The sequence below is a fragment of the Athene noctua genome, chromosome 27 (assembly GCF_965140245.1).
Source record: "Athene noctua chromosome 27, bAthNoc1.hap1.1, whole genome shotgun sequence".
Lineage (NCBI taxonomy): Eukaryota > Metazoa > Chordata > Aves > Strigiformes > Strigidae > Athene > Athene noctua.
Genome location: NC_134063.1, coordinates 6,663,411 through 6,685,339, shown reverse-complemented (window position 1 = coordinate 6,685,339; position 21,929 = coordinate 6,663,411). Strand labels below are relative to the sequence as shown.

The 21,929-nt window shown below is 58.3% G+C and overlaps 3 protein-coding genes across 5 annotated transcripts; 1 reads left to right on the top strand and 2 right to left on the bottom strand.

The window, feature by feature from the left end:
- Nucleotides 1-260: 260 nt before the first annotated feature.
- RFXANK (regulatory factor X associated ankyrin containing protein) lies at nucleotides 261-5,694 on the bottom strand. The gene is made up of 10 exons (XM_074927882.1): nucleotides 5,477-5,694; nucleotides 4,941-5,155; nucleotides 4,640-4,717; nucleotides 3,879-3,959; nucleotides 3,456-3,521; nucleotides 2,767-2,867; nucleotides 1,647-1,772; nucleotides 1,095-1,161; nucleotides 789-869; nucleotides 261-456 (listed from the first exon to the last, which is right to left on the bottom strand). The coding sequence occupies exons 1-10, from the start codon at nucleotides 5,482-5,484 to the stop codon at nucleotides 398-400; spliced, it is 882 nt and encodes a 293-aa protein (XP_074783983.1). The 5' UTR covers nucleotides 5,485-5,694; the 3' UTR covers nucleotides 261-397.
- A 767-nt stretch (nucleotides 5,695-6,461) lies between these two features.
- BORCS8 (BLOC-1 related complex subunit 8) lies at nucleotides 6,462-16,185 on the top strand. Of its 3 annotated transcripts, none has more exons than XM_074927976.1 (5): nucleotides 6,462-6,554; nucleotides 8,104-8,216; nucleotides 12,451-12,515; nucleotides 12,912-13,019; nucleotides 14,211-14,848. In XM_074927976.1, exons 1-5 carry the CDS (start codon nucleotides 6,518-6,520, stop codon nucleotides 14,251-14,253), a joined length of 366 nt encoding a protein of 121 aa, XP_074784077.1. In that variant the 5' UTR covers nucleotides 6,462-6,517; the 3' UTR covers nucleotides 14,254-14,848. The 3 variants fall into 3 exon arrangements, with proteins under 3 accessions (XP_074784077.1, XP_074784079.1, XP_074784078.1); XM_074927977.1 differs by lacking the exon at nucleotides 6,462-6,554 and adding an exon at nucleotides 6,594-6,741 and having other exon boundaries at nucleotides 14,211-14,945; XM_074927978.1 differs by lacking the exon at nucleotides 12,912-13,019 and having other exon boundaries at nucleotides 14,211-16,185.
- A 58-nt stretch (nucleotides 16,186-16,243) lies between these two features.
- Nucleotides 16,244-20,860, bottom strand: TMEM221 (transmembrane protein 221). Its single transcript, XM_074927975.1, has 3 exons — nucleotides 20,382-20,860; nucleotides 16,985-17,070; nucleotides 16,244-16,771 (listed from the first exon to the last, which is right to left on the bottom strand). The coding sequence occupies exons 1-3, from the start codon at nucleotides 20,681-20,683 to the stop codon at nucleotides 16,254-16,256; spliced, it is 906 nt and encodes a 301-aa protein (XP_074784076.1). The 5' UTR covers nucleotides 20,684-20,860; the 3' UTR covers nucleotides 16,244-16,253.
- Between the last annotated feature and the right edge of the window lie 1,069 nt (nucleotides 20,861-21,929).

Sequence of the window (21,929 nt, the reverse complement as noted above, 5' to 3'; positions counted from 1 at the left end):
CCCCTCGCTGTTCCCCAGTAGCTAGTACTGGGATTGGGGACTGGCTGCTGTGAGAGGCCGAGGCAATGGACAGGGCTCCACGCAGCTGCTTTAGAGTTTAATTCCAATAATGCAATACCTGAACGCACACACGCACAAGCAGCCGAGCCCGCACAGGGCAGAAATGCAGCTGCTCTGAGGAATGAGTGTCCCCGGGTGCAGGGGACCGTGGCCGTTGGGGAGAGGCGCAGATCCACTAAAGTTCCTGGCATCCTCCACGTGCTCCTTGCTGGAAGCATCGTGCCGCTGCCCCGTTCGTTGTGGGACGGCTGGGTGAGGCCGTGGTGGTCCCAGAGGAGGGTCCTGTGTGGGCCGGGAGAAGCGCTGGCGCTGCAGCGGTGCAGCGCGAGCGGCTGCGTCACTCCTGCTCCTTGTTCTGGAATAGCTTGAGGATGTGATTTTCGATCACCTGTTGGACTAAGGGAGGGGAGAGAAGTGAAACCCACTGCTGTGGGCAGGACCTGGTCAGCGTTTTGCTGCTGTTTTCCAGTGGGAGGCTGGAAAACCTCTTTTTCCAGGGGCCTGTCCCCACGTCCCCCGTCCCAGCCCGATCTCCAGCACTGCTCTGGCTTGGAGGGGGAGCAGGGGGAACGGGACCCATCTTGATTTCTCTGGATCGTTTTCAGAGCGGGAAGCAGGGGTGGAAGGTCAAAAAAAAGCCCTGAGCAAGGGAGGAAGGTGGGAATTGCCTGGAGAGTTTTTTGGAAGGGAAGGGTGGGCTCCCTGCCAGGCACAGAGGGGACACTTGCCTTTCTTGTGTCCCAGGGCCACGGCCAGATCCATCGGCGTGTAGCCAGAATCTGCCTCCGTCGTCAGATCAGCGCCGCGAGCTGCAAGCAGGCAGTGGAGATCAGGGCACGGCGCTCCCCGGCCGACGTGGTGTCCCCCTCCGGCTCAGGGGACCCCAAAAAGGTGCCCGTGCTGGCTGGGCAGCCCCCCGTGAGTGGGGAGCTGCTCAGTTTCTCCCCCCAGGCGTGTCCCGCTCTCTCCGCGAGGCGGTTACCAACGGGCAGCGGATTCGAGGCCAAGGACTAAGTGCAGATCTTCCCCGTTACCTAGTAGGGCCTCGACACACTTGACGTGATTGCCGCGCACGGCGTAGAGCAGGGGAGTGCCGCCGTTCTGCAGGGAAAGGGAAGGGGCTGCGTCACTGCCGGCCTGGCGCGGGGCCGTGCTCACGCACCTCCAGCTTCTCCCACAGCAGTAGGTCCCCAACCCACTGGGATCCCCTTCCCACCCTCTCCCAGCTCCGGGCTGGGTGTTTTCTCCCAGAGAGGCTCTGCTCAGTTTTTCTTCTCTGTGTGCAATACAATAACTTTTAAATTGTGTAATTTTAAAGACAACCTTAAGTTCTGGGCGCTGTTTCCTTGCGGCTGCTAACATCACCAGTGTGAACAACTGAGGAAACCATTTAAAATTATTAGCCAGATTAATTTCTCAAAACACGAGCAGGCAGACGAGCGCTGCGAAGCATCTAGGAGAGAGGCTCAGCCCAGAACGGTGCGAACTCGCTGCTGTTTTTTTAAAATGAGCTTGGTGGAGCCCCGGGGGGCTTGGTGTCACTCCCAGCACGGTCCCCGCAGCGGCCTGCGCCCGGTGGCACTCACCCAGTCGTAGATGTTGATGTCCACGTCCCTCTCCAGCAGCATGACCACGATGTCGGTGTAGCCGCCCATGCTGGCCAGGGCCAGGGCGCTCTCCCGCTCCTTCGCCAGCGCGTGGGGGTCAGCGCCCTGGGGACAGCGCAGGCGTTAGCCCCGGCGGGGTGCAGGAGCCCTGCTGAGACCTGGGGTGCTCAGCACAGCCTTGCTGGGTGCCCCAGGGGGGCTGAGCACGGAGCCAGGGCCCAGCGGCCTGGTGGGGCTGAGACAGCTCACGCACCCCCAGTGACCTCCCCTTACAGAGTCCCCCACGTCTCGGGTGAGGACTTAAAAGCCCTTCTCCAGTGTCAGTAAACTAAACCTGATGGTTCCTGTCACTCAGCCCTTTTCCCAGCACTCGGAACTGTGTTACCAGCCCTGTCTAGACACCAGTACAATACCCACCCTCTCTTTTGTTACTGAATTACCTACAAAACCTCCCTGTCCTCCAAGCCCTGCCAGCCGCGGACCTCTCCTGGACATCATTACAGCCTTTACCAACGTATCGCCTCGTTTATTTTGGGTTGTGAGTTCCCCAGGTAACAAGATTGCAATGTTGCTGTTAAAACAGCAACAGAGCCAACGTTTCGCCAGCGCTTAGGACGTGCGAGTGCTCGCTGATCCTTGGGCACACGCAGACGGGGGACTGAGCTTTGGGGAGCAGCTTGATCCAGAGCGCAGGAGGATCCGGTTCCCGCTCACCCCCAGACAGTCCTCAGCTGCAAGCCCAGCACTCAAGGACGAAGCAGCAAAGAGTTCATTAACTGCAACGATACCTCGGCGAGCACATTTGCTGGCAGATTACAGGGCCCAAGTGATAAGCTTGATCTCAAATTACCAATAAGCAGATATTTAATTACAAACAGTTATTGCTGGCTGTGAGATAAGGCTCTTCATGCTCCTGACTTAGCTCACAGCCCAGTGGGGAGCAGCATCCGAGCTGTTAGCTCTGCAGCCGAGTCCTGTTTGGTGCTATGGGAAAAACTGGCTGAGATGGTACCAGGATGGTGCTGGACAATTTGGCGGCTGCCAGGATCAGAGATGGGAAGTCTCCTGTTAACCAGGTGCTGCGTGACCGTGGCCTTACCCATTCCAGCAGGTGACGGACCGTTTCGATCTCTCCGAAGGCTGCAGCCCAGATCAGAGGTGTGAAACCTCTCTCATCAGGTTTATTTACCAAGTTCTCACCTGCACAGACATGGATGAGACATTGTAAACAGGGAGGGTAAAGCCCCCTCTGCTCCCTGTCCTCCCAGTAAACCCAGTAAGGGACTGGGCTGAGGGTTTATCAAAGAGTAAATATCAGGAAGTATATCTTTGGAGAAGGGGCTGTTGGGCATTGGAATGGGCTGCCCAGGGCAGGGGGGAGTCCCCGGGATCCCTGGGGGGGTTGAAGAGTCGGGGCTGAGCCAGCGCTGAGGGATCTGGGGGAGTTGGGAAGGGTCAGGGGGAGGTCAATCCCAGAATCATTCAGGTTGGAAAAGCCCCTCGGGATCATCGAGTCCAACCCTCAGCCCCACTCTACAAAGTTCTCCCCTACCCCACATGCCCCCACAGCTCATTCAAATGACCCTTAAACCCCCCCAAGGATGTGGACTCCATCCCTTCCCTGGGCAGCCTGTTCCACTGTCTGACCACTCTTTCTGGGAATTTTTTTTTTCTTTAAATGCTTGGACTGGAGGATCTTCAAGGTCTTTTCCAACCTTGGTGATTCTGAGTGTGCTATGACATGGCAGGACTGTGTGATCTGGGGTGAGAACCCTGAGAGACACGTACCCTTCCGAAGGTGCTCCTTCAGCTGGCTAAGCTCACCTTGGGCAGCAAGCTGGTGGATGGACAATGCTGGGGGACAGAAAGAATTCACCCATCAGGATAAAATGTCTCCCCAGTTCAGCACCCACTGTCTGCAGGTGGGTCCCTGCAAGCCTGGGTAAGTGGCCAGCCCCCATCTGAGCCCCAAAAAACCTGATGGGTAATTAACACCCTTCTGCTGTTTAGCAGCGGGGACAGCCAGCCAGGGCGAGAGCTGAGAGCAGCAGCGCTGGAGGGAGCAGCCCGAGAGACAAGGCCGGTGGGCACTGAGCTGCGTGGCAGCAGGAGATGGAGGGAGGCTCCAGCCCCACTGTCCCTCTGCTCCCTCCACATCCCACGTCCGTTGGTGTGTGAGACACACACCCCGCTCTGCCCGCCCGTACTCACTGTCCAGCGTGGCTGGGAGGGCCGAGACCTCGTTGCCTCGCTGCCGGTTCGTCAGCGTGTTCGAGTGCTTCAGGGGGAAACCTGTTCCAGAGAGAGGAGAGAGTCAGGGCACGTCTCCTCCGTGCACAGGGAGGAACTACACTGACTTGAAGCCAAGAGCTTCATGAAAGCTCAGGTCTCATGCGACTTACTTGAAGCTTTTCCCTCCTGTCCCTGCACAAAAAGAATTATTCCCTTGCAAGTAAAGAGCCTGAAGGCTGAGGTTTGACCAGTGCACAGGGACTAACAGCTGATAAAACAGCCCAAACAGCTGCCCAAGGAGGGGCAGGGTCCATCTGGGGCACGGCGGGAGGCAGAGATCTGGTAATAATGGTATAATTGCAAACGCTACACTGCAGAGGACATCCTGGGGGATGCACTCAAGTTCATCCTCATGTTCCCTACCCTTGAAGAGCTCCACTTGGAAATCTGAATGTGTTTTCAACAAGCAATTTGTAGTTTAATTAGGAAAGTATATGAAAAGAATTTATCTCTGGTTCCTCTGCGTGGAGCTGCAGCGACCTCTCACTGCTGCCACAAGTCATCACCAAAGTCTGGATTTGGACTTGGCCTTGCCACATTATGGGAGGGACCAGCAGCAGTAAAAAGACTTTTTTCTAGCTGCCTTTGTGGGATGGGAGACCCAGATGACCTCTCCCACGCTTGTCTCCCACTGGGGCTGTGCCTGAGCATCTGTGAGCACCAGGCTCTGCAACACTCACTGTCCAGGGCCAAGAGCTCGGTGCTCCTCTGCCTGTCCATCGAGGCAGTCGAGGGCTTCAGGAGAGTCTCTGCTGCACCTACAAAACAAGGGCGGCCATTAGGAACCTCACTTCTGCTTTTTGGGGAGCAGGATGGGCTCCGCACGCGGCACAAGGAGACCCAGCCGGCACGGCAAGCACCCCGCCTGCACCCAGACCCCGGGGTGGGGGCACGTTGATCCCAGTTTTCAGGGGGACTGGTGCTGCAGGATCCCGGGTCCGTGCGTGCCCCGTCTCAGCTCCCGTCACCCCCAGCACTCACCGTCCCCGTGGTTCACGCGTGGCACGTCCTGGTCTGGGCGCAGAGTCCCCGGGGGAGCCCCGCTGTCCCCCGTGTCCCTGGTCCCTGCCAGCTCCTCTGCGGCTGCTGCTCTCTCGGCTCCGTTTTCACCCTCTTTCTGTTGCTCCTGGGTGTCCGTGTCCTTCAGGGGCGTCTCCACGAGATGAGCGACGGCTTTTTCCCCTTCCATGAGGCAGCTGCACACAACAACATGTTAGAAAGGGGGAAAAAGTGGGGACAGAAAGGGAAGCCGGGGGGGGGAGGGAGGCTGCCGAGTCCCTGAGTGGCCCCCAAACTCCTCCTCCGTGCCGGCAGCGCAGTCTGGGGTCCCGCTTGCCCTCCCCAGACAAAAAGCTCCGGACAAAAGCTCCGGAGCGCTGCGAAGCCGCACGGGGACCGTCCCCAGCCCAGCACGGCCGCCTTCCCGCTGCCCGCGGGGCCGAGCCAGGGCAGGCCGGAGGGGACCCCCCCCTTTCTCCCCGGCCCCCCCACTGCCGTCTGCGGCCGCCGCTGCCCACCTCGCCATCCCCCGGGCTTGGCCGGTGGGGCCCGTCCCGGCTCAGGCCAAGCCGCCGCTCCCCGGCGAGGAGTCCGGGCTCCCCGCCGGCATCCCCGGGTCCTGCCCCGGCACTTCCCCTTCCTCCGGCCTCAGCGCCGCGGCCTGGCCGTTGGCGGATGGAGGGGGGGGGCGGCCCGAGGGGAGCGGGGGGGCACGGTGGGGGCCCCCCCTGTGCAGCTCCACCTGCCCGCTGACGGCGGGGGCCGGGCGAGGCGGGAAGGCTGGTGTTAAAGCGACAGTCCCTGGGCGGGATGGGGACGAGGTGGCGGCGGCCGTGGGGCAGCAGGTGCCCACTGACACGGTGGGGAGAGGGGGGGGGACACCCCCCACCCCCTCATTTGTGCCTCGTCCCTGAGGAGAGCAGCTCCGGCCCCCCAAGCCCTGGGGGTGGGAGCGCTCCGGCCCCGCGGCGGGGCTGCGAGGGGACAAAAGTGCGGCGGCGGCGGGGGGGGGACTAGACGGGGACGACACCCCCGGGCCTCAGGGCCTGGCAAAAGGCCCCACGGTGTCCCCCCTCCCCTGTACAGCACCAGGGGGCCCGGGGGGGGCCCAGCGCTGGGCGCCCGAGGCCTCCACCCGCCTCGAGGCCTCCACGCAGAGACCCCGGGGGGGGGCATCGATGAGGAAAGGGGCGATCATGGTGGTTTAACACCCCCCCCCCACACACACACACACACACCCCGGGGTGGCTCGGGGCAGCGGGGACGCGGTGGCCCGACCCGGGGAAGGCCGCTCCGGAGATCTGCCCGTAGGGTCGGCCCGGCCCCGAGGTGCGGGGGGGGCGGAACACGGGACGACAGACGGCGGGGGGGGAGCACTCGGGGGGGGGGGGGGCTGGGGCGGAACGGTAGTGCTGGGGCGATGTTTCCGGCCGGGGCCCTTTGAGGGGACGGAGGCCCCACGGGTGTTTCCGACCGGGGCGGTTTTGGCGGAGCCGGCGGAAGCGGAAGCGGCGGCGCGGGAGGGAGGAAGGGGAGGAAGAAGAAGAGAGGGAGGGGGGATGGAGGAGCCCGAGATGCAGCTGAAGGTGAAGAAAGGTGGGAGCGGGCCGGATGCGGCTCGGTGGGGCCCGGCGGCGGCGGGGCTGGTCGCGGCAGGGCTCTGCGGGTCTGAGTTGGCCGGTCGCGACAGGCCCCTGGGAGTCGTGACAGGGCGCGGGCTGGCCGGGGCTGCGCAGCGACAGCAGAAATCACGGCAGGGCCCTGCGGGTCGTCAGAGGGAAAGGTGCGACGAGACGGGGCAAGTTGCGGCAGCGGGGGGGGGGGGTGGCAGGGCCAGGAAAGGCACCGTGGGTTTAGTCACGATGGGGTCGTGACAGAGCGGGGGGCGACGTACCCCGACGGGACCCTCAGTTCGGGGCAGGCAGAGCTGGCGGGACCCCGCTGGGCCCCCCTCGGAGCTGGCCCTGCCGTGAGGAGCTGCCCTGGGCCCCCCCCTCCCCTTGTCCCCTCTTTACCTGCCCCGGTGCGAGGGCCTGGGGAGTAATTCGTGTTAGGAGGGGAGACAGACGTTGTGTCTGTCCCGAGTTGGGATTATTATTCCAGTAAAATTATATGTTTATTCCCATTTGCCTTCGGAAGGCTCAGTGCGTTATGGAACTGGGCTATCTGGGCAGTTGTCACTGAAACAAAAGCTCTGAAGGGAGGAGGAGGGAATAATTTTCCTTAAAATAGAAAATTATGCAGAAGCTGAAAGGTGTTCCACTTCAGCCTGGTGAAAACACTCCCCGATTCACACCCCCCCCCCCACTATGAACAATGAGACGATCTTCGATTTTTTGTGTCTCTTAGTCATTAAGAGCTGTTGGTGTTCTCCTTCCAGACGTGCAGGGAAAGAGAGATCAGAGCTGTGCTGTCGCTGCGCAAAAAACAGCAGAAAAGGTGTCCCTGGCCCGGACAGGCCGGGATAGGAGGGGTGGAGGGGGGGAAAGCGGCTCAGCAGGCAGCTCGGAACGACACCGAAGCTTCCCGAGCCCCGGTCTGCAGCCACCGTGTCTCCTCCGTGGACGTTTTTAGGATGTCACTGGGAGGGAGGGGTCTGGAGGGGAGCAACAGAAGGACCCCGCAGCGGGGGGGTGGCTGAGGCACAGGCGAGCTCGAGGGCCTGAGCAGAGATGAGCCCGAAGGAGCCTCCAGCCCGGCACTGCCAGGCAGGCGGGGTGGCAGCAGGTCCAGGAAGGGGAGTCAGGCTGCTGCTGGGCTCTGCTCATCTCCTGGCCCCCTCCAAAGGGGTCAGAAAGGACCCAGGGACGGGCATAACCCCGGTGGTCCCTGAAATCAGAACAACCAGAGCTCGTAGGGGGTTGTGGAGGTGGCGACGTCCCAAGCTGGGCTGTTGGCAGCTGGAGCCAAGCTTGTCGCTGGCTGCAGTTGCTGTTATGGGGAGAGTGGAAACGGGGCTGCCTGCTCAGCAGGGTTTTGCTTTCACATCCTTTATAACGGACTAGTTATGAAAAATACCTGGGGTTGTGCTCTGATCTCTCCATTGTTGTGCTGGGGACAAGACCAGCATTGCAGGGCACCCTTTCCAACCCCACCTTTCCCCTTGTTGCTCCCCGGTTTCCATAACTTGTTTTTCTCGTTGCAGTTACGGATAAATTCACGGAGAGCATGTACGTCCTGGCCAACGAGCCCTCCGTGGCCCTGTACCGGCTGCAGGAGCACGTGCGGAGATCCCTCCCGGAGCTCGCGCAGCACAAGGTGAGCCGTGCTTCGCTTTCCAGAGCTACAACGCGGTCGGGAACAAAACTTTTTCCTGTCTTGGCGCGTTGTCCCTATTTCACCTCCCTTAGGGGGTGGGAAGGAGGGAGGAAATCAGCCGTGGGGGTGTGAGGTGCTGCGGGACCGCAGAGGGGATGAAGGGACGTTGCAAGTTTACTTGTGGACCTGAGGAAAAAAAGCTTGAGAGTCCAAGTCCGTGCTTGCACAGCTGGACTTGTGCATGGAGACAAAGAAAAACGAGTAGCGTGTTTTGTACAGAGCGGAGGGAGATGTTAAATCTTATTACCCCTGCCTACACTGTGCGATTTTTATTTCCTACATAAAATAAGAGGGAGGGTGAGAGGAGGGAAGGGGGAGTGTGAAGAAACAAGTGCGAAGAGCCCACAGGAGGCAAAGCAGGATAATGAATCGCATCTCACAGCTGTGTTCCTACTTTCCTCCAGAGCACGGAGCGCAGACACTTTAATGCCAGCCTTGTTGTCCTTCTCCCTCTTCTGCCAGTCATGATTCATTAGGAGTGATGTCTCATGAATAGATTACTGCTTCATGTCTATGCTAATGCACTGTCAGGCCCCATTTTTCACCTTTGCTTTACAGCCCTGGTTTTCAAATTAACCTGGATTGTGACACTTTATTATTCAATTATTTATTAACATTTTATATAGGTGTCTGTGTGCAGTGGTAGGTATATAGAGATGTATATGTATGTATAGCACAGGCTGATGCGACTGCGTCGCTGCCATGCAGGAGACAGGTTTGTAATATTATTCCTGAGCTGTCACTTGCTTTTATTTAATCAAGGTAGTCCCAGTTTCAGGGAATGTGTCCTGAACAAAAGGAAATTGAGCAAATTGTATGACGAGTCATGCAGAGGGAAGAGATCAGTTCCCATCACTGAACGGTGCGGAACGGGGACGAGGGGCAGCGCAGAAGCACTAATGGAAATGACAGCTGAGCGGAGGCGCCGGACGCGGCGCGTGTTGTCAGGCAGCGGCTTTATGCCGGGCAAGATCTCTGAAAACCTTTGATTCTCTCATTTTCCCAGCTCAGCATGCTCCTCGCAATTATCCGCAGTGTTCTGCGACCTCTCTGGCTCATCGAAGTTCATTTCCTAGCTGCAGCCGTCCCAGAGAATTCTCTTTTGTAGCCAAAATTGCTGCTGTTTTGGCCTTTCTTCTTGTGAGAAAGGAGGTCAGGCTGCCCTGTGGATGCCAGCAGCAAACACAAGGACCCTGCGTCCCCCCCGTGTGACTGCAGCCGTCACAAGCATCAGGTACCTTTGCTCTTTGACGCCTTCATGTTCAGCCTTGCAGCTGCCCCCCTGCCCTGGCCACTAGCCCCAGCTGGGGCAGCAGTGGCCTTTGTACACGAGGAAGAGCTCGCCGTGCTCCCCGCAGTAACGCTGCACGTCAGGACAAAGCTGAAACGACTGCACAGTGCCCTCTGCCCTGGGGCACAGCAGGGCACTGCCCCGGTGCCACCCCAGTACCTCTGTGCCTCTCTAGTCTTAGAAAACTTTTCCTGATCTCCTTGCTCGGAGGTGCTGCTGGTTACATCCATGGGCACTTCCAGCTTCACAACTACTTTCCTGGTTATTGGCTCTGTGTTTAATGGTGCAGTGATGTGGTAAGAGTTGGGAGAAAATGAAAAGAAAATTATTTGTGGCAGCTGGAACAACAGCAGATCCCAGAGCTGCTGCTAGTGACTTTTCCTCCAGCCTTGTCAGCTCTCGAGTTTGTTTTTTTCCAAGGCTGCAGCATCATGCTTGGGAGCGTGCTCTTCTCTCTGCTGGTAACCAGTCCCTGGTGGGAACTGGGAGGGTTAAACTTAGGTAGGACAGTGTCCTGACTGTGCTGCCAGGATGCTGGTAATGGGCTTGTGGCCAGGTCCCCTCTGTTGTCCTTGATCCCACTCTCATTTTTATCCCAATTTCAGGCATTGCAGTTGGCAGTGAACAGGCCCTTGAGCCCAGGCAGCCAGACCCCGGGAGAGAAGGACATGCTCATGACCCTGCCAGGGCCATCATCGCAGTGGAGCGTTCAATTAGATGGGGATGGATATTTTGGGTTGCTCTGCCAGAGCCCATTGCCTTTGTGGCTAGAAACTGGAACAGGAGGGTGTCAGCAGGGCTGTGCACCGTGAAAACGCTGTCAGGTTTTATCTAAATCAGAGCAGAGGCATGAAAGTGAGGTGGGTTTAATTCTTCGGAAGAGAAATGAAGAAAAAGAAATGTTCTGTGTGGATCCATTCTCAGGTAATTTAGTCCCAAGGTGTAGGTAATGTATAAAGGAAATAGGATTTATTGGTGGTTTCCAGCTTCCCTTCAGCTGTGCAGCAGCTCCATCTCTGGCTGGCCGAGTTCTCCTGAAACGCAGCCTTTGAAATTCCCAGGGGGATTAAACCTAGGAAAAATTGTGAGGAAGGGGGCTGGGAGAAAAGTTTCTGCAAAGAGAAGGTCACCTCCGTGCCTTTACAACAAGCAGCTTTCTATAATTTGATAAAACAATAATCTTAATACCTTCCTCACCATCTGAAACTCTCCAAGCAGATTTACTTCCTCCCTGATAAGGGATGATGCGATGCGAGGCCCTCGCTGGCTCCACGCGTCGTAGCTGTGCCTCTAAGCCCTGCTCCGCACAGAGAGGCCGTTCTGGATTTCCCCTGGTCTTTTTGAGAACTTCTATCTCCTCATTAATTTATTTCCAAGCAACTGTAATGTGTCATTAGTGCTATTGTATATTAATAGCTGGCTTTAGTTCTTAAACTGCATCCAAGGGCATGTCCTGGGAATTTGAAGAAAGGACATCAAGAAAAGATTAAGAAGTGAGGAGCTCTAGGGAAAGGCTCTTGTTCCTAATTAAGGACATGAAAATCCCAGGAATTGGTGGGAATGCTGGGAACAGACATGACTGGCTCCGGTACCGGGAAATGATTAAAATCTCCTGGTGCTCAGAAACAGCAGGACCACAGGCGAGCGGCTGTGACATGTACGACTGAGCCAGTGCGATGTCGGGGTCTAAATGGCTGTTAAAGCTCATCTGGCACCTCTTGGAGAGAGCAGGGTGAGGAGCTGCAGGAAGATTTTTGCATCTTTTGCATCAAAGTGTGTTCCCAGCAGCCGATACAGTCGTGTAAAATGCGGTTGGTCCCTGGGACGAGCGCAGTCCCTGTGGGGTTGTGAGTCCTGGGTCCAAGGACCCTCTCCTGCAGAGAACTGCCTAGAGCGTTGCGTGTAGAGGCTTGTTTCTTTTGTAGCTTAAAACTATGTGGTCAAGCGTCCTGATGTAGGGCAGGCTTTGAACAGAAGAAGTGATCTTGGACGCAGTCCAAGCTCCTACCCGACCTCCTTCACTCGCAGAAAGAGGCCCTTGGCTTTCCTCTGGTTTGTAACTAGACCCAGCCGAATAGGCTGAGGAATTAGCTCCCATGAGAACATATTTTAGAGTGCCCAAACTACTTCAGGACTTTTGAAATAGTTATCTATTGAGCTACACCTCTGAATTCAGCAGCGCTTTCATTGCGATTCGTCTGTTTGTTTGGTTTTTCCCTTGCCTTGGAGCTACAGCATACAATTATGTCCCACTGCATGCCGTGCTGCTTCAGCCTGTGGGAAGTTCACAGGGCTCCTTCCAGCTCGTGAAAGGAAGGGCACGGTGCTGACTGCTGCTTGGTGTCAGAGACCAGAGTTTCAGAGCAGGCTGGGGAACAGACCCGCTTGCCAGTGGCAGGTCTGAGGAAACCAGAACTTTCACTGCTGTGAAAGAACCTTTTACCTGGTGGTGCATGACAGACCAAACTCCCCGGGAGCTGTGGTAGTTCAGAGCCTGGTTGCCTGCTGGGCCACACACACACCAGGAGATCTGAGGATTCTTGAAACATCCAGCTGGTCCGTTGCACTCGGCGCAGTTGCTGGTTGCTCGCAGCCTGACTTTTGGCTGGCTCGTGGGCTAAAACATCTTAAAACAAGGGGAATTTTGCCAGAGTATCCAAAGTGTTGGCCTGAACTAGTAGCCCTTCCAGAAATACACACAGTAAACGTTCCTTTTAAACGCCAGCGCGCGGCACCCGGAGTGTGTCACAGGCTGTTAAGCGGGAGGCAGACTCCAAACCCAATTTCCAGTGAACAGCAGCCAGAGCCCTCGTTTGGGCAGGGCTGGCAGCACTGCCTCTGCCCGGTGTGTGCCTCACGCTGCTGCCTTCTCTTCTCTTTCAGTCTGACATGCAGAGCTGGGAGGAGCAAAGCCAAGGAGCCATCTACACGGTGGAGTACGCCTGCAGGTACCAGAGCCCCCTCTGAGCAGCAGGGCTGTGTTTGCAGGCGGAGGTGGTGCAGCAGAAACAAGGCAGAGGCTGCCTGCTCTTCCCTGACGCCTCCCAGGGAGACAGCAGTGGGTGTGAGGGCGTGAGGCACTGCTCCCTGAACCGTTACCGGGAATCTCGGGGGGCTTCACTTTGATGAGCACACCAGCTCTTCCCCAGCTGGGTGTGCGGTGCAGACCTGCTGCTCCCCTGCAGTAAATCCACCCAGCAGCTAGCTAGGGTGTAGCTGAGCTTTCTTATTAACAATCCTCCCTGTTTTGGGCAGGGGGTGTGTGTGCTCTAAAAAACCATGCCACCTTTAGAAATACTAACCAGTCTTCCATCTCCCTCCACCTTCCTTCTCTCTTCTTTCAGTGCCATAAAGAACATGACCGACAGCAGCGTGTACTTCAAGAGCATTGACAGTCTGCTCAAACATGCCATAGCCATGAAGGATCAGCTGAACGCTGCGCAGGGCCGCAGGTAGCAAGGGGATGTGACACTGCCTGTTTAGCTGAGTGACCGTTCTGGCTGGCAGAGGCTTTGGTGATGTAATGCAGCCCAGTGCAAATATGCCAAGCAGTAACTTCGGTAATATGATTCTAGATTATTATTTGAAAGAGCATGCTGCTTGCTTTCCAGTGATCTTCTGGCTGTGTTTACTGGGAAGCAAATAATCTTGTTTACAAAAGGGTAACTGGAAAATAATTTATTTCCTTATTTAAAAAAGGGATGTTTGGTTGTGTAATACATCAAATCTTTGTTGTGTCAAAGGCGTTTGCGGAGTGAAATCACAGGATCACACAGAATCCTTCAGGTTGGAAAAGCCCCTCGGGATCATCGAGTCCAACCCTCAGCCCCACTCTACAAAGTTCTCCCCTACCCCACATCCCCCCACAGCTCATCCCAACGGCCCTTAAACCCCCCCAGGGATGGGGACTGCCCCCTCCCTGGGCAGCCTGTTCCACTCTGACCTCTCTTTCTGTGAAAAACTTTTTCCTAACGTCCAGTCTGAACCTCCCCTGTTGGAATTTAATGTTGGAGATGCTGCTGCTGAGGTGGAGGAGGTGAGAGGCTGCGTTTGGTGCTGTTCTCTGTCACGTGTGTGGCTCTTTTGGGGCAGAGTCCCCTAGAGATAAGTGGTAGCAGAATGATGATGATGCATTTTTGTATATTTGCAGTTGAACTACAGCTACTAAAATATCTTCCAGCAGATCATCTGAGTCTAGTGTATTTGTCTCTCCTGAGAACCGTGTTGGTATTGGAGTCTGAAGGGGTAGAAGGGAGAAAATTCCCAAACGCCCATCCCTGATAAAACCACCACAGCGAACAGAGCACCTCTGTCTCTGCAGAATGACTCTGCCTCAGACACTCCTGGTTCAGGTTCTGTGTTTTCCCAGTTGCCCGCCTGGCAGGGTCACGCTCTGTGCAGCCCAGAGCATTTTTGGTGGTTTTCAGCGTGGTGTGGCTGTGAAGATTGCTGTCTCGACACCCGCGGGGGCTGGGGTGTGCTGCCCCGTGCCTGCACAGCACACTGAAAGCTGTGTTTGTCTAAGCTGCTCTCCTGCTGCGAGCAGGGAGGGTTTATTTGAGGAAGCCCCTGGTTCTTCACATTCTTCAGGCTGCTGGTGTCCTGCCTGCCTGCTGGACGTGACTGTCTCTTTCTTTCCACAGCACTGTCGCCCCACAAGCCAAGAATCCTCCAGCCAGTTCCTGATTTCAGACAGGACTGGCCGTCCTCTGCCGCCTTCTCCAGCCCAGCTCTCTGTTCTCCAGCCACGGGGAGGAGTGAGAAACCACCTGCTCAGTCTCTGAAGCTGCACAGAGCCCTGCCTGCCTCTCCACTCCCAGCAACAAGGTGCTGCACCTAAGCAGGCAAATCCTGCCCCAGGGCTCAGGACTGCATTTGGGGGGTGCTTTGGGGAGCACTTGTGTCCCTTTCCACAGCACTCTGCAAAAGGGAAGTGGGGTGGGTCTGCATTTGTCCTTTCCAGTTCTTTTCGATGGCAGACTGCTATGAAGCGTTTTTTTTTTTCTCTACCTCTTGGCCACAGAAAAAATCTCAGAAAAACTAGGTCTTGCTTTCAGTATTTTGTAGATGGCTGTGTAAAGACGTAATGTAGGCACACTTCAGCTTTGTTCAGGAGGCATTCTGCAAGGAGTTTTTCATGTGTGTGCCAGGGAGTTGCTGAATTTGGGTTTTAGTGAGAACAACAATAAAAAAGAAAAAAACAAGAAAGTTCTGTCTAAAACCTTCCCCTGTTGCTCGCTCCGGCTGGGGGGTCTTGGAGCCTGCTGGCTCTGCGTGTTTCAAAGGGCATGGAGCAAAACAAAGACATGCAGAGTTGGAGCTTTTCAAGTGAAAAAAGAAACTGTCCCGTTCTTCAAAAAAACAACAAAAAAAGGACTTTCTTCATCCCGTCAAGCAGTGGGAAGCAGAGCTGTACACACAGCTTTGGAGGTCACTTTAAAAAGGATGCAACTTTAATGTTAATCTCTCCTGGAACCAACAGTTCTCTTCTGCTGAAGAATTTACCAAGGATGCAGGGATCAAAGCAGCGCTAAACTCCATTTCCAAAGAAATCGTATTGTGCTGAGGATAACAGGTATCTGTCAGGATAATAGCACGGGAGGTGAGAGGGAATCTGTTTGAATCGGCGGCCTCCCTTCGTGCTTTATTCACAGTCCAGCAGAAATGCTTTGCTGATTGCTGAAGGATAAGGAATTGGGGAAGAGCCAAGCGTGCTGCTGCTCTGGGCCTGGGCTGGCAGAGCACGGGGCTGCGAGGAGGGGGACGGAGCGAGTCAAACCTGCTTGTGTTTCACAGAAACAGCTGCTGCCTTTGGTACTCCTGCTTTCTGCCCTGCACGCGGCAGAGGACTGGCAGTGCCAACGCAAACCCTCCTGGACCTCAGCCTCGACAGTTGGCTCTTCTGGTGGCACCCAGGTAAACCCAGAGGGGCTCCTCCACCGCTGGGTGACCCCTGAAGTGACCCTGCTTAGCCAGCCGAGCTCCGCTCAGAGTGGGGACGTGCTGGTGACCAAGCAGCAGGTTCTCTGCCACCCTGAACCCGCTCTCTGCCACCTCGAACCCACTCTCTGCGCCTTGCAGGCTCCTCTGGTTCCATCTCACTCCTCCATCGCCTCCCTCGGTTTCTTAACGCCTGCCTGGCTGCACGCTGGGTGGGTTGTGGGGACTGTCTCCGTGTGGTGCTGGCTCCCAGGGACGGAGGAGGAAGGAAGGAGGCAGAGGAAGGGCAGGGAGGTACAGCCAGGTGGGCTGGGCTCTGCTGGAGGAGGAGGGTAGGTCTGCTCGTGGACAAGGTTCCACGTGGTTCTTTCCACCCCCATGTTCCTCTTCCCTTCGCTGCAGCTGGGACAGCCCTGGGGGTCCGGCGTGGGTCACTGCCAGCGTGGTTCCTTGTTTGTGGGGTGACAAGGGCCAGCGGCGTGGCAGGAGGGGCTGGGGGCTCCAGGCAGGCGACCGAGGGCTTTTGGCTTTGAGTGGAGGTGGTGTCTTCTCAGTAAAAGGAGCAAAGAGCATCAGGCAGTGGGTGCACAGACCCCCCCCAAGGGTCTGTAAAGGCTGGAAAAGCAGCCACCCCCCTGCTCTGCTGAGACGTGACCTATATTAAGCTCTAATTAGAGATGCAAATCGTGGCCCTGGAGCTTGCAGCTCCCCTGGGACAAGACGGGGCAAAAAGCTCCCGCTTCCACTCACACCAGAGTCGAGTCCTTGCCCGAGGCGCCGGGTTTGCGTGACAGCACGTTCCTCATCTCCTGCGTGACGCCGTGCCAGGGCTTGCCCTGGGCCTGCAGCAGGCCCGACTCTGCCGACAGCGTCCTGTGCCTTCGGGGCAGGTTGTAGCTCTCCTGCTCGGAGCGAAGCCCAGGGCTGCCCGAGGAGGTGAGGTTGCTGCTGGCCGGAGAGCCCAGCTGAGATTTGTGCTCCAGGAAAGGAGGGAAAGAAAATTCTCGGTGGATCTCGGGCCGGGGCCGGGGCTCAGCTGCGTTCTTGTTGTTCAGATCGCTGGCGGAGGATTCGCCGTGCTGGGCAGAGTCGTTCTCGTACAGGGTGTGAGAGACCTCGGAGCGGCCGCGGCGTGAAACCTGGGAAGCCCGTACCAGGGCGTGTGTCACCGTGATCAGCAGGACGATGATGCCAGAGGAGAGGATACAAGCACTGGCAATGCCGGCCTCCAGCTCAAACAGCAGCAGCATGTAGATGGCGAGAGCTGGAAGGAGAAAGAGGGCACAGAACCTCTTGAGGAACCAGAAGGACTAAAGCGACGCAGCTGACTGGCAAACATGAGGGCTGGCTACCAAGAACAGAAACTTCGCGCTACGGGAATGAGCTGGCAAAGCCATTTGCAAAACAAACCCGATGCTGAAGTAGGAACTCGGGGCTGGGCTGCAAAATGCTGCACTGGTGGGGAATGAGCACTTGCCTGTGAGGTAGACTGAGACCCCGCAGCAGAACAAGCCGATGGCAGCGTGACGAACTGTTCGGCTGTCCAGAAGGAACCAGTCTGCCCTGCGAAAACAGATGAGAAAAATACGGGCCTCTGTAGTCTCCTGGCCCTGGTCTCAGCACAGGAAAAACGCTGATGCTCTGGCCCCTGCTGAGAAACTGAAACGCTGGTTTTGCATAGAGAAGAGGCTCAGGGCCAGGTCACGGGCCCCAGGACCTCTGCGGAACTGGGGTTTCCCCCAGGCTGCTGGGTTGCACAGCTTTGGGCTGTGTTCTTCCGGCTCTGGAACATAAGATTTTGAGAGAACTTAAAATTTCAAACTTTTCCTGCCCAGTTCTAGCTGTGCTTTGGAAACCAGGAGGAGTCAGGGGTTCAGGAGAGAGAGAGAGAAATGGCTGAAGGCCTTTTGCAGGTGACTTGCCCCTGTTCAGCAGACCCTGAAGAACAAGCAAGGAACAAAACAGACGTGGCAAGTCCATCTCCCCTTAAAGAATGACAAGTGCTGGTGTGTTGAATGAAGCAAGGCCAGGTTCTCCCTTCACCCTTGGGACTGGATTTCTGTGCTCAGCTCAGATTGCAAGCCTTTTGTCTGCAAGGGGCTTGGTACTTGAATTGTCCTTAGAACACAAGAAAAGACCAGCTCCTTTCCAGCAGGGCCTTTGTTTCCCACCCAGCACTCACCCCTGCACCAGCAAACTCTCCCTCAAGCCACCAACAGCTCTGCCTGGGCATCTTCTGAGCCAGAGTGGCCAGGCAAACCTCAGCCCTCGCTGGGCTTTGGAGGCTGCTGCGGCCAGAGGATGCTCCTGTTAATTGGGAGAGCGGGATGGGGTCGTTACGGGGACGCAGCGTAGCGTGCCAGGGGTGGAGGGTGGCAGCTGGGTGCCAGGCGGCTCGGTGGGTTGGGAAGGCGAGTGCTCGCAGAGATGCTGCCATCACTGGGATGCTGGGAAGCTGCAAACCGGCCCTGGAAATGACTCGGCGTGCGCGAGGCCTCGCCGGGGCCACCTTCAAAAGTCCCCAGGAGCCGGTTGGAAGTGCTCTGGGTTCAAAGGACCAGCTGAAGGGGCAGCACCAGCCCTCGCGCTGCTCCGCAGCAGCAGCCAGCTCCTCCTTCCACCCCGCAGGCTCCGTTCGGCAGCCGAGGATGCTGTGCCCTGGCCTGGCCCCCTCCCCTCCTCCTGGGTTTCTTGTAGCCCCTGGCTGTTGCTGCCCACCCCAGGAGCCGTTACATTAATAGAGCCTGGACCTGCTCCCGCTCCTCGCTGCCGGCGGGGAAGAGCAGTCGCTTTGTTTTATTAATTACCTGAGCCAGGGCGGGGGGGTGGATTAGCGAGGAGGAGAAGGACTTTGTTTGGAGCTGGCTCAGACTATTGAGCGCAACGCTGAGAAGCGGAGCGGTAATTCAGTGTGACAGGCCCAACGTGGGAAAGGTCCCTGGGACGTGAGCGGGTCCCCTAATGAAACCGGCGCCCGACGCTGGCCACGAGATGACGGCGTCTAATGGGGTCCCACATCATGGGGGAGAGGGGCTGCATCCTGCTGGTACCTCCTGCCTGCAGACCAGCACCCCTGTGTCCCCAGAACCTGCCCTTTTCCTCCCAAACAATAGTGTAACCCTCAGGTTGCAGCTGGGGAAACTGAGGCACGGCCAGATGAAGTGATCCGTTCCAAATCTGAAGCAGAGGGATCCCAACCCTAGCAACACCTGCAGCAGAGCCAAAAGCAGCCTCTCGCTTCGCAGGGGCTCTGAAGCAGAGCTCAGAAATATTTTTTAATATAATATTTTGGGAAGAGCTTTCCTGCTGGGCGAGACGTGTCCGCAGCCGCGCGGTGATGGTTGTTCCCTCCTGTAAGTCCTTGAGCAAGTGGCTGGGGTTGGCGTGAGGGCTGTCCCGCGGCCACCACCCTCCCTCTGCCTACCTGTGACTCCGCATCTCGCTGCCTAATTACCGGCTGCTCCCGTTTCACGCGCGGGAGGGTCGGAGCTGAACCTCACAACTTCGGAATGGAGCGTTCTACAGCCCAAAGCCCTACCGCATCTCAGACAAATTTACAGCTTGGGGGGAATTTTCTGCTTTAAGAGTTTTCGAGCAGAAACTCGGCTCCCACCAGAAGCAAAGTTTGCTACTGGAACTTTGGATTTTGCAGAAATATTTTGCTCTCCTTCGTTAACGAGCTCGCTAAAGCATCAGCTTGGCTTGGAAGATGCCGAGAGGAGACGCTGCGGCTAGCTGGAGTGCGTCCAAGCTGCAGTTGGTCCCAGGCATTGATGAGTTTGTCTAATTAGGGACAAAAGTAACTGTTGAAACGTTATCATTTCCTTTAAATGAGTTTTGGCTTGCTTAAGTCAGCGTGGCCCAAAACAGTCCCGTGGGGACCATCGCATGAGCTACACGGAGGGACTTCCACAACAGACCAATTTCCACTAAGATTTAAATCTGATTATTCACAAGTTGTTTTTTTTTCTTCTAACCCACAGGCAGAGCCGGTGCTGGGCTGGGCCAGCGCGGGTAGAGGAGCCACCAACCCAGCCCAGGTCGAGGACGGAGAGAGGAATTGCTTCTGAAATACTTTTGCAAGTGTAAATGCTGGTAATGATTAAGTCAACACATGTCTGTGGTTAATGATCCCGGGCCTGGGGTCGTTTTGGTGCTGCCCCAATTGCCTGGGCCCCCACCTCGGCAGCGACCCGGAGCCCCCGCTGCAAAGGGACAAATTTGGGGGCTCCTGGGTGACACAGCCCGGCCCAGCACGTTGTCCCTCTGAGCTGAGCTGGCCTAGCCAGGCCCGAGTGCCCCCAGAACTCCCCCGAACCCCGAGAGGGACCCTCATGGGACGTTACGGCAGCGGGGTGGGCTCTAAACTCCCTCCTAGTTGATCCAGTCGCCACACAGAGCTACACCCCAAATTAAGGGGCACGTTTACAGCCCCGGGGTTCATCGGCCAGAGATAACCTTGTGCCCCAGTGAATTTTGTGACAGCCCAGTGCCAGCAGCACCGTTTGCTCCCTGCAACCCCCTTTTGTGAGTGGGGGGGGGGTAAAGGCCGGATCGTGGGGTGCAGGAGGGGTCGGCAGGGCCGTGTGTGACCCCCCCGCTGCAGTGATGAGCACCTCGAGACAGGTCCCGGGGCAGCAGCGTTATCCAGCCCCCCTCACCCTCCTCGCACCCCTCATTCCCCCAATCCCTTCTGCACCCCTCCAGCACCCCCCCTCCCCGGGGAAACCCCCTGCCCCTCCAGCCACCTGCTCTCCCCGCAGCCTCCCGGTGCCCAAGATCCCTCCAAGTCCCCCACGTCGGGGCTCCAGAGCACCCCGGTACTCCCCCTGCGCCCCCCCCCCGCCCATCGCCGGTGTCCCCGCGGCTCTCACCGGTCGGGCCCGGGCTGCCCCCGGCACAGCTCGGTGCTGAAGTAGCCGTGGAGGAGGCAGAGGAGGAGGCAGCTCACGTTGAGCACCAGGCAGAGCGCGGCCAGCACGGCCGACACCGGCAGTAGGACGGCGGCCGCCGGCTCCGGCAGAGCCCCTCGACCGGCACCGGGACCGGCACCGGGACCGGCCCGCCCCGACGGCAGCTGGAAGATGAGGCTGGAGGCGAGCAGGGCCATGGCGGCGGCCAGCGTGCCGAAGAGCAGCAGCACCGTCAGGGCTCGCTGCGGGTAGGCGGAGGGCATGGCGGGGCCGGGACCGGGAACCGGGGGAGCACCGGGCCGGCAGATCCGCTCCGCTCCCCAAAGTTGCGTGCGCTCCGCTTCCCCCCCCCACCCCCCCGCAGGGCTCCCGCGGCTGGATCTCGGACCGGGAACCGGCACCGGGCCGGGAGAACCGCTCGGGGCGGCCGGAGCTGCGGCCCCGCCGGGCGTTCGCCTCCCCCTGTCCCGCAACCCCGGACGGGGCGGGCCGGGGCGGGCCGGTCCTGCCTCCCGGGACGGCCCCTCGCCGCGGGGGCTGCAGCCCAGCGGCCCCCCCGGGCCGGGACCCCCCCTGCCGGGGCTGAGACAAGATCCCCCCCCCCCCGGGACAGCGCAAGGCGGCTCCGCCCGGCATCCACCCCCCGACGGGGCCCCGGGAGCCGCCTCGGGCCTGGGGGGGGCGTTAGGGGGGTGAGTGTAGGGAGCGGGACCGGGCCTGGGGCTCCGAGGAGCCCGTCTGGGCTCGGGTGGATGGACAGAGACGGACAGACGGACGCTGCAGCCGCTCCCCTCCCGTTCCCAGGCCCCTGGGAAATTCCTGGGATCAACCTCCCCGGCCTCGGCCTGGAGTCAACGGGAGTGAGAGGGGGACAGACACCACGGGGGCCTAATCCTGCCACCCCCCGCGGCCGGAGCACCCTTATCGGGGCAGGAACAAGCACCCAAAACGTTCTCAGTCCCGCCAGGCTGAGAGAGGCCCCGCGAGGCGCTGCCCTGCCGCCAGCCAACGGCCCTTGGGGCCGACACAAGTTTCCCGCGTCTTATAAATATCCTGGGAAGCAGAAACGTCTTTTCCCCGGGGATCTGCCCCGCCAGCGGGTCCCCCCCTGGGAATCGGGGAGGATTCGAGGAGGTTTCATTCACGAAAACTCACTTTACGGATCCCCCGTCCCCTTGGGAGAGACCCTGCGCCTTGGGAGCAGCGGGGAAACTGAGGCAGTTTCCTCACTCAAACACACGCCCCCCCCTCCCCATTCCAGTGCAGCAATTTCCCCCCCCCCCCGGGTGTGTGACAAGGGGACGTCGGGATCGGGCCTTTCCATGCACATCCCGGGCCCCCGGCCAGCGCGGGGCCCGGGGAGCGGGTGCGACGCTGACCGCTCCAGGCTGGTGTCATCAGCGCCTGGGCCCGTGCCCAGGCCGGGCGGTGGGACCGGGCAGGGTGACCTTTCCGTCTGGCCGAGGAGCGCTGCCCGCCGCGGCGCTGCGGCCTTCCCGGCCCGCGTGG

Excerpts from the sequence above, each read along its gene's own strand:
- RFXANK (XM_074927882.1), bottom strand. Across the intron at positions 2,868-3,455 it reads GAAGGAGCACCTTCGGAAGG|GTGAGAACTTGGTAAATAAA; the intron begins GTACGTGTCTCT and ends ATGTCTGTGCAG. Across the intron at positions 1,773-2,766 it reads TCCGTCACCTGCTGGAATGG|GGCGCTGACCCCCACGCGCT; the intron begins GTAAGGCCACGG and ends CGCTGTCCCCAG.
- TMEM221 (XM_074927975.1), bottom strand. The coding sequence starts at position 20,683 with ATGCCCTCCGCCTACCCGCAGCGAGCCCTGACGGTGCTGCTGCTCTTC. Across the intron at positions 17,071-20,381 it reads GGGCAGCCCGGGCCCGACCG|GGCAGACTGGTTCCTTCTGG; the intron begins GTGAGAGCCGCG and ends CTGTTTTCGCAG. Across the intron at positions 16,772-16,984 it reads GGTCTCAGTCTACCTCACAG|CTCTCGCCATCTACATGCTG; the intron begins GCAAGTGCTCAT and ends TTCTCCTTCCAG.
- BORCS8 (XM_074927976.1), top strand. The coding sequence starts at position 6,518 with ATGGAGGAGCCCGAGATGCAGCTGAAGGTGAAGAAAG. Across the intron at positions 8,217-12,450 it reads CGGAGCTCGCGCAGCACAAG|TCTGACATGCAGAGCTGGGA; the intron begins GTGAGCCGTGCT and ends CTTCTCTTTCAG. Across the intron at positions 12,516-12,911 it reads ACGGTGGAGTACGCCTGCAG|TGCCATAAAGAACATGACCG; the intron begins GTACCAGAGCCC and ends CTCTTCTTTCAG.